This window comes from Leptonychotes weddellii, chromosome 4 (assembly GCF_054177405.1).
Source record: "Leptonychotes weddellii isolate Sample4059 chromosome 4, ASM5417740v2, whole genome shotgun sequence".
Classification (NCBI taxonomy): domain Eukaryota; kingdom Metazoa; phylum Chordata; class Mammalia; order Carnivora; family Phocidae; genus Leptonychotes; species Leptonychotes weddellii.
In genome coordinates, this window is record NC_138372.1 from 170246429 (window position 1) to 170256112 (window position 9684).

At 62.3% G+C, this 9684-nt stretch overlaps 1 protein-coding gene across 1 annotated transcript; it reads right to left on the bottom strand.

The window, feature by feature from the left end:
* Positions 1-1476: 1476 nt before the first annotated feature.
* PARP10 (poly(ADP-ribose) polymerase family member 10) lies at positions 1477-9394 on the bottom strand. Its single transcript, XM_081817158.1, is given in 13 exon segments — positions 1477-1636; positions 1638-1814; positions 1869-2030; positions 5889-5959; positions 6005-6680; positions 6726-7179; positions 7267-7488; positions 7561-7693; positions 7695-7768; positions 7771-7815; positions 7898-7939; positions 7942-8013; positions 8016-9394. Coding segments are annotated over 13 exon segments (2418 nt in total). The 5' UTR covers positions 8146-9394.
* Between the last annotated feature and the right edge of the window lie 290 nt (positions 9395-9684).

The window sequence follows — 9684 nt, forward strand, 5'->3', positions numbered from 1 at the left end:
CCCTGGACACTGGCGCTCTACCTCCAAGCTGTCTCAGCCTCTAGGACTCTCCACCGTCCTTCCCCACCCCCGGCCCCGCGCAGTCCCACCTTGAGCTCTGCAGTGAAGGCCTATAAATATCTGGAGCCGCAGCGGCGTGGGCCGCGGGAGCTCGGGCCTCCCCTCCAGCCCCCGCCCAGAGCCTCCCGCACACCCGCACCGCGGGCGCTGCCGGAGCACACGCACACCCACGCGTGACCGCTCTTCAGCTCCGGGTCCCCAAGGGCGCTGGCGTCCGAGAGGTGAATAGGGCTCTGTCCTGGCAGGGCCGGGTAGAGTGGGGGCATAATGTGGACTCTGTGCCTCCGCCCTGGGGTCAAGGGCTGGGGAGGAGACAGCGGGCACCGAGCTGGGGGCCACCCCGCCCCGCCTCCCCAGGCTCCTCCACCCGCACCTCTGCTCCAGCGCCCCCCGGCCGGCACCCCGCTGTCAGCCGCGCCTCCCCAGCAGCCTTTCCTGCCCACACTCCGGGCACCGCCCGTCTAGTTCCGCAGTCCTGGGCGCGCAGAGGTGGTGTCCTCCGGAGGGAGGATGGGCCGCGACGCAGCCCCTAGTTCCGGGACGCCTGTGGCCGTAGAGCCCCCAACCCCACCTCGCAGCTCCCGCCCGCTGCGCGCCTCTCCATCCCGGCCCCGGTCCTACGTGCCTGGTGGTTCAGCTCGGCTAGGCTCGGCCGCCGCAGCCAGACTGCTGGGCCGGGAGAGCCGCGGAGGCAGCGCAGGCGGGGCGAGCCCGGAGCCCCGCCCCGGCCCCCACCGAGCGCCGTCCGTGCGCTCGCAGCGCCCGGGTGCGCGCCGGGCCGGGGCCTCACCGAGGCACCGGGCTGGAGCGCGCGTTCCGCTCGGCCCGCAGGGCCCGACTAGCGCGCGCCGCTGTCGCCAGGCGCGGCCCTCCCCGCGCGTCCAGGGCGGGCGGGTCGGCAAGGAGACGTTGTTGGGTAGCGTGCGTGTCACTAAGGCGACGTGGGGTCGCAGGGGTGCGCGCTGGGTCCGGCCTCGGCCCGCGGCTCAAGGCTGCCCCAAAGGAGCCACGGACTCTGCCCGCCGGCCCTCGCCCCTAGCCACGCCGAGGCCCCCCACCTCCTAAGCAGAGGTCGGACCCAGAGGTCCCGTAGGCCCCGCCGCCTGGTTTCACGTAGACGTTTATGCGAACAACAGAGTCGCGCTCGGTCTGGGTCCGGCCGAGGCGGGCGGGGTCGAGCTGGCCCACCCTCCTCCCGGGCTCTGCTGACCCCTGGTGGCCGGGCCGGCTCCGGCGGCTACCGGCCCCGAGCGCGGACACAGCCCTGGTCCTCCAGGTCCGCACCCGCCTGTCCACGGCCCGCAGCCAGCGGCAGGGGCGCCCCCAGGGGCAACTCAGGCAGCCGAGGGGGGGTAAGGCTGCGCGCAGCGGGAGCCCAGGGAGCCGGCAGCCAGGGACTGGGCCGAGGTGGGGGGGTTAGGAGGCTGGGAAGTGGCCCAAGTGCCCAGAGGAGTCCCCTGGGGAAGCCCAGGGCACGTGCTTGCAAGTAATGAGGTGGGTGGTCAGCGCCTCAGTTTCATGAACGATGACAAAGATGCTGGCCTGGCGGAGGCAGTGCACTGCGCTGTTGGCGCGGGAACACGTGGCCAGGGGCCCGCAGTGGGGGGCGGGGGGGCTCCCACAGGCCTCCAGGACCCTGCCCCTAGTCACCGGTCAGCTCCCGTGCTCCGAACGCCACCTTGTGGCCATCGGCGTTGGGGGGCAAGTAGCGGTCCTGCAGGGGCAGGGAGGCGGCTCCGGCCCATAGAGTGTGCCTGCAGGGGGACAGACCAGGGCCAAGGTCGTCCAGGGTCGGCAGAGCCCTTGACCACCACCTGGCCTCACTGTTAAGGCCTCCTTAGCTATGGTCGAAGCCCTGAGCACAGATGTCGGGGACTGCCCAGGCCGATGGGCCGTGGTACAGGACCTGCTCCCCTGGGCTTCTCTCAGGGGGCTGTTCCAGGTGCTCCCCGTGGGGTTCGGACCTGCTGCTGCAGCAGACACTCACATGCTCCACCCTCGGAAGGCCATTCAGAGCCAGGCTATCAGGAGACCCTCCTACCCCCTGGGCACCCCGCCGCAGACCTGAGCCTGGAAACCAAGAGCCTTCTCTTGGTGGAGTTCAGGGTCTGGGGAGATGGCAGAGCTCCAGTCATGCTCTGTCCAGCTGCAGACGTTGGGCAGACATTAGCCACCTGGATGGGGCCCCAAGTGGCACTGGACAGCTTCAGGGAAGCCTTGCTCCCTCCAGGGAAGTCTGGTCCTTCCAGGGAGGCCTGCAGGTGGACAAACCCAAGCACTCCCCAGAACTCAGCACCCACAGCCAGGCCTCTGCAAGGCAAAGCTGAGCTAGGTGCCCATACTGCCCACAGGACTTCCCTTGAAACACCGAGATGTCCTGGACCTCTCAGTACCGGGAAGACCAACAGCCAGCCTCAAGGGAGCCACTTCAGCGGCTCAAACAGTTTCTGAAGAAATTCTAACTCATCTCTTCAGGGGGATGCAAAAGAAATTACATCCATGCAGCAGGACTTGCTGTGTGAGAAGAACCAGTCTGAAAACACTGGGAATGGAATCTCAGAGTGGAGTCCAGTGGGTAGGCTGGGTGATGAGGTCAGGAGGTGGAGTTAGGGAACTGCCCCCCAGTGCAGAGCTAAAGGAAGGAGATGGGGACTGGGAGGGCCCCATGGGGAGGGTGGAGGCGCAGGGGTGTCCGGTCTGCCCGCAGGACCTCCTCGGGAAGGTGGCGCACAGGTGGCCAGCCCAGCCAGTGAGGGAGCGGTTTCCCTGCCCTGAGCGGGGCGTCTGCTGGTGGAAAGGATCCATAAAAGGCCCAGAAGGACAATGGCAAAACATACATCCTCGGCACCTCCCTGCCAGGGAAACTCCCACTTTCAAAGCGAAAGGAAACTCCGGAAGTATCCAGACACACATACACAGGCACACACTCCTAAGTCAATATGCAAATGGGAAAAAAATCCTAGAAAAACTCCACATGCTCACCGCCAATACTACTGGATGCTAAGAGACCATAGATGGATTTTTTTTTTTTAACTTTCCAAAAACAAAGTTTTTTAAGAGGAAAGAGAAAGGGTAATGTCTTTCAGAGATAGGAAGGAAAACATAGTTTGATCCTGAACACTATATCCACCTAAACTATTAATGAGGACAAAATAAGGACATATTAAGATATGCAAGATCTTGGGCGCCTGGGTGGCTCAGTTGGTTAAGCGACTGCCTTTGGCTCAGGTCATGATCCTGGAGTCCCGGGATCGAGTCCCGCATCGGGCTCCCTGCTCGGCAGGGAGTCTGCTTCTCCCTCTCCCACTCCCCCCTCTTGTGCTCTCTCTCTCAAATAAATAAATCAAATCTTTAAAAAAAAAAAAAAAGATATGCAAGATCTCACTGTGCTTATTTAACTTAAAAGAAATGTCTCAAACACACAGCAACTTTCATTTGAAAAACAAGTTTACACCAGTTACAGTTGTAGATTACCTCTAATGGTAAAAGGCAAAATAAATGTGAAAGTCCAAGATATTGACTAGCCACTCAAGGAGATTACTAAACAGACAAAGAATCTGTGCAGGAAGGGGACAAGGGAGCATAAAGAGTACCAACACAGGGGAAAAAAAATGAAAGTAAAAAAAAAAAATTAAGGGGCGCCTGAGTGGCTCAGTCGTTAAGCGTCTGCCTTCGGCTCAGGTCATGATCCCAGGTCCTGGGATCGGGCTCCGCATCGCATCAGGCTCCCTGCTCCGCGGGAAGCCTGCTTCTCCCTCTCCCACTCCCCCTGCTTGTGTTCCCTCTCTCGCTGTGTCTCTCTCTGTCAAATCAATCAGTCAATCAATATTAAGAGCCACTGGTCCTGTGGCGCCTGGCTGGCTCGGTCAGTAGACCCTGTGACTCCTGATCTCAGGGTCATGAGTTCAAGGTTCAAGCCCCACACTGGGCGTGGAGCCTATGTAAAGAAAAAGAAAAAAAAGAACCATTGGTCTTTGAACCCTCACATAATTCTCTTTCGTGAAACACAGGTTTTTGTTGTTGTTGTTGTTGTTGTTTTAAAGATTCCATTTATTTATTTGACAGAGACACAGCGAGACAGGGAATACAAGCAGGGGGAGTGGGAGAGGGAGAAGCAGGCTTCCTGCCGAGCAGGGAGCCCGATGCGGGGCTCGATCCCAGGACCCTGGGATCATGACCTGAACCGAAGGCAGATGCTTAACGACTGAGCCACCCAGGCGCCCCATCATGGAACACAGTTTTAATAACTAGGATTTCATTTCCTTGTTTCCTCTTTGGTTCAATGGTAAATGCTTTTCCATTATCATTATATATCCACCAAAGTACGGCCCAAGCGCGGAGCCTCAGGGTAATCACGGAATAGAAAATGACACCTGTCAACCTTGATGACATATGAAAATAATGCAACCGACCAAACTGTAAGGGAGAGGAGAAGGGGAGCCTGTTCTCCTCATCCTCCATAGAGCAAGTCGAGAGACCGTCTCCGAAGCTGTTAATGAAAAGCAAGTTCACGTGTGCCATCTGAACTCGCGCAGGCGCCGACTGGGGGAATCCAGAGCGTGTAGCTGACAAAACCCGCCAGGGGAGTGCGGGCGACGCCTGTTTCCGAAGAGCAGAAGTGAGAGCTGCTGAGTCCAAACCCGGAGGAAAGGGACCCCCTCTAAAGTTGGAGCGACCACCTGCAGGAAAAGAGCGGTGTGCGCAGCCTGGGGAGGGCCGGAAGTTGCGCTGCTGCCCGCCGGGGGTCACTGCCGCTGCCCGGCCCACCCCCAGTTTTGTGCATCCAGAGTCAGGAGTGCCTGGCTGGCCTGGGCTCTGCATGGCTCCTTCCTCCTGCCTGTCTACACGGCAAGCACTCAACCTGCCCTCCTTCCTCACTTGACCAGCTCATTTGCTCTGGTCCCCGTCCTCACCTGGCGGTCACTCTTCGACAGGCTCGGCGTCAGCTCCAGGCACCGCCCTCACACACACTCGCCAGCAGAGCCTCCTCCTCAGCCTCTCCTTCTGCCCGTGCAACGCACCCCCCACGCCCCCATCGCCTCCTGAGGCCCTCAGCAGCCTCTCCCTCCCCCTGCCTGATAGGCGGGGGCTCACTCTGACCCCTCACCCCCCCACCCCCACCGTGGCTCCAGTGTTTGTCTGAAACATGCATAGGGGCGCCAGGGGGGCTCAGTCGTTATGCGTCTGCCTTCGGCTCGGGTCATGATCCCGGGGTCCTGGGATCGAGCCCCTCATCAGGCTCCCTGCTCGGTAGGGAGCCTGCTTCTCCCTCTCCCTCTGCCTGCCACTCTGCCTACTTGCACTCTCCCTCTCTCTGTCAAATAAATAAATAAAATCTCAAAAAAATGTTTAAAAAAAATGAAACACACCCATGCTCAGAGTTGCAACATTTAGCAAATAAAAACAGTGCAGCAAGCCCTCTCCGGGCTGGGGCAGCTGCGGCGGGGGGATCCCCAGGACCGCGCCAGATACCTTACCTGAGGGATGAGTAATCCTCAAAGTGGCCACGAGATGGCGCCCCAACCCCATGCTTCAGACAAGGAGCCGGGTCTGCAGTCCCACCCTCCACCCTCACCGGGCTGTAATTAGCAAAACGGGGACCCCTGCTCGGGCCTGTCAGATCGTCGGGCCCTTCTGTTTCCCCCCTCCAGAGCAGGGACCAGAGCTAGCGAGCCCCTGGGGCCTCGTCCCCTAACCCTGACATAGGCTAGAGTGACAGCCCGCAGGCTCTGTGCCATGAGCCCTGTCTGAGCAAGAGTGTGGACTCACCTGGACGATGCGGATCCCGCCGTGAGCAGCCGCCAGGTGTCAGAGCAGACCCGCAGCACCATCCGGGACTCCTGCCACTCTCAGCCAGACCCCAGCCCATCCCGGGACCCTTCAGCCTCTGCTGAGGCACCTGCAGACAAAGGGGGTCCGGGCCATGCCTAGGGCATTGGCCCACCCCACCCTCCCCAAGCCGGGATGCAGGCTCACAGGTGGGGCCTGAAGTTGCCAAGAGAAAGGCCAAACCCTGATGCGGGGGGCCAGCCGGTGGCACTGCTAGGTGGCTGGGCCCCAGAGTCCTGGAGAACGGCGCTGTCACCCCAAGGGGCAGTACGCACACCACGGCATGGCTCAGACGGGCTCCCAGCTCTGCAGGCCACATGCCGCCCCAGGACCCTATCATCGCCTCCTGGACGTGCACCTCCAAGGCAGTCCCCAGTGCCTGGTCTGGCTCGGCCACATCCTGCCCGAAGGCCACGCGCACCACCAGCCAGGCCACCCGCTCCCCCGCCCACGAGCTCGTCTTCTGCCTCCTGCAGGGCTCACCGCAGCGTGGCAGCTCCTCCTGCGGCCACCTGGGCCCCCTCCCAGCCCTGGAGACCGACTCCCGCTCTGGCTGCTCCTCAGAGTCCTCTGCCTGGCCCCCAGCTCTGGAGATAGCCAGCCAGCCCTCCCACCCAGGCCCTCCGGGGTGGCCCGCAGCGCTCAGACCTCCTCTGGGGGCTGGGAGAGATGCGGGGTCAGGGGCCAAGCCCAGCCAGGGTACAGGATAAGTCAGGCAAAAGATGGAGAGAAGGCGAAGGGTACAGGGCCACAAAACAGGTGCAAGTGTAGGGCAGGGTAGAAGGCGAGGTCAAGAAAGGGCCACAGGATGTGCTGGGGTCCCCAGGGAGTCTCACCTTCTCCTGGGCACTGCCTGTGCGGTCTGGGGGCTGCAGGGTGTGGGGGGGACCTGTTCCAGACCCTGTGGCCATCTCCCTGGGCCCACTGGGCCTGGAGACCCCATGGGCTCCGGCTCACCAGCCCCCTGTCCCAGTGACCCCATGAGCCCCAAGCTGACTGGCTCAGCCTGTCCAAGAGACCCAAGGGGACCCGTCCCCAGGGAGGCTCCTGTCTGCCCTGGTTCCTCTTCAGACCTCCTCAGTGTCACCAGCCCTGCACCCTTCAATGCCCTCACTGGCCCTCCAGCCTCCAGAAGAGCATGCTCGGTGGTCCCTGGCCCCAACTTGACCAGGTAGTCCCCCCCACCGGTGTTCTTGGCAAGCTGCTCAGGCTCCAGGACATCATAGTGGGGGACCAGGCTCAGCTCTGAGCACTGCCCCTGGGACTCCTGCTGTAGGACTCACTCGGCCACTTGGAGGAAAGGAAAGGACAGAAGGTCCGTCAGGGCTCTGAGGGGTAGGGAGGGGTAGGCCACCAAGTCTATCTCACTCCCCTCACCCTGCCACTCCTGGAAGGATGCAACTGTGCCCAGGTGCCCAGGCAGGCTGCAAAGGCCCCCCAGGGGTCCCCTGCCACCGCGGGGCTCAGTCTCCAGGTACAGGTCCTGCAGCAGCAGGCACTCAGGGGGGATACCCCCCACCACATGCACAGCTTGGTCCTGGGACACCTCAGTCCCCTCCAGGCCCAGGGCCCAGGCCTGTTCCTCCAGGACTCAGGCTTCTGTCGGGGAGGGTGCAGGTCGGCTCCGAGCGTCCCCCCAACAGGCACGTCTGCCCCAATCCTGCATCTTACCTGCCTCAGAAAGGGGCTGGGGCAGCTGGGCCAGGACCCAGTCTGGGCAGGGACTGTCAAGGGCACAGCGGGGCTGCGCTGGGTGCCCCGTGGCTCGCAGCAGGGTCTGGCTGTGCTGCTCTAGCTGCTGGGGGGGCGGTGTTGGGGGGCGGTCCTGGGAGCAGCAGGCTTGCAGGGGCACATGGTGGGGCTGGCCTAAGGCTCAGCCAGCGCCGGAGAGCATGTGCCCCTCCTAGGCCGAGACCCTCCCTGCACCTGTGGGCAGGGGTGGAGTGGGGCGTCGGGGCCCACAGCCAGCAGAGGGCCCTCAGGCCGCCCCTTCCACCAGCCCCCTCACCTGCAGACTTCTGAAAAGTGAGTGTGCCCCCTCCGCCAAGCTCTGCCAGCTCAACACTGGTCCTCCCCCAGAGCGACGGCGGTCCTCGAAGCAGGGCATGAGCAGCCCCTCGGGAGGGCAGGGGGCAGCCCACTGAGCACCACTGCGGCCCCCCCACCGCCACCTCGGCCATGGCAACCCTGAGGCCTATATGGGTGGGGAGGGGAGTGGCACCACGATCCCCCCATCACGGTGGGGGAGGGACACATCCAGAACTTACACTCTGCGGGCCCTGAGCTGCCCCAGCCCCTACCTTCAGCCAGGACCCCTGAGCCTGCTCTGCAGCCAGAAGGCCTGGGACAGGAAAACCAAAGTGATACTGTGGGGCCTGCAGAGCTGGGGCTAGGGGACCACTTCTTCAGTGCTTTCCTTCCTTCGGGCAGGCCCCTCCTGCAGAATCTTCCACCCCAGCCCCAGCCCCTGAGCCTGCAAAGAGCCCCTAGCTGACCAGGAGGTGCTGGCCAGGCCTGACCCCTCAGTGCAGCCTACCAGCCCCAGCTCACAGGCTGCGAGGGTGTGGAGAGAGGCCCCTCGTGGTCCTCTACTCCCACTGGCCTCTCCCTGGGAACCTCAAAATGGCCAATCACCCTCCCTACTAAATCCACCAGGGGTCTTGAGTCCCGGCCCCCCACTCAGGAACCTCAAAATTCTGTCACTTTCCCCGGAGCCTGCTCCTGGCTGAGGCTGGCAGTCATCTCTTGCCTGAAGTCTTCCCAAACCCGACTCCTCACCTTTCACACCTAGCAGGTGACCACGTCTCATGCTGCCTGCGTGCCGAAGGGGAGCAGCTCCTGCCCTGGACCGCCCCGCCCAGCACAGCCATCCTCTGCTCTCTGGTCTGCGCTCCCGCCAGTCTTCCCGCCCAATACCAACGTTGCTGTCATCATAACCAGCCCCGCAGGTGGGGACACTTTGCTGCAGCAAGGGGAAATGGAGGCACAGACAGGGCCCAAGGCGGTGCCCGGCCTCCCCCAGGCTGCACCTTTAGAATCCGCCTTAGAATCCGCCTGCGCTCCTGCTACCGACTGCCCCTCCCCCTGCTCATCTGCTTTCAGCCTCTCAGAGGGGCCCCCACTGCTGCTGTCCATCTCCCACCTCTCACCCATCCCTCAGCCCACCCCTGCTCCTCCTCCGGGGGACTGAGGACCTGTCCAGCCCGCACCTCAAGCTGCACACTCAGCACCCTGCCCTGAGCCTCCATCATCTCTTTCCTGGATCACTGCAGTAACCTCTTGTCTTAATCTCCCTCGGCCACTCCCACCCCACCCCGCTGTCCATCCTCAACAGAGAGGGCAGGGTGAGCCTTGTGAAGTGGCAGCCACAGCTTGGGCCATGGGAAAAGCCAGAGTCACTCACACGAAAAGCCGAAGTCCTTTGGGGGCCCTGCCAGGCTCGGCCTAGCCAGGCCCCAATCCCCTCTCTGTCCCCATCCTCCCCCTGCTCAGCCACCTCCAGCCTCCCCACCTCAGCGCCCAAGCAGTGGCCCTTCCCTCTGCCAGGATGGGCCTCTCCCACAGAGCCAGCCAGCTACCACCCCCCATGACTCCCCTCACCACCCTCTTCTTGGTAGATTTAACTTCAACCTAAGTCCCTAACGACCAAGGCCCTGACCTCAACTTCATAGTTGTCATTTTTAATTATTTTTCTCAAAGTGAGCCCCTTAAGTTGCATGAGCTTCTGGTTCTACAAACCTGAATCCATCCCTGCCTGCCCTGTATCTTCTCTTCTCGTAGAACGGATCACCTTCC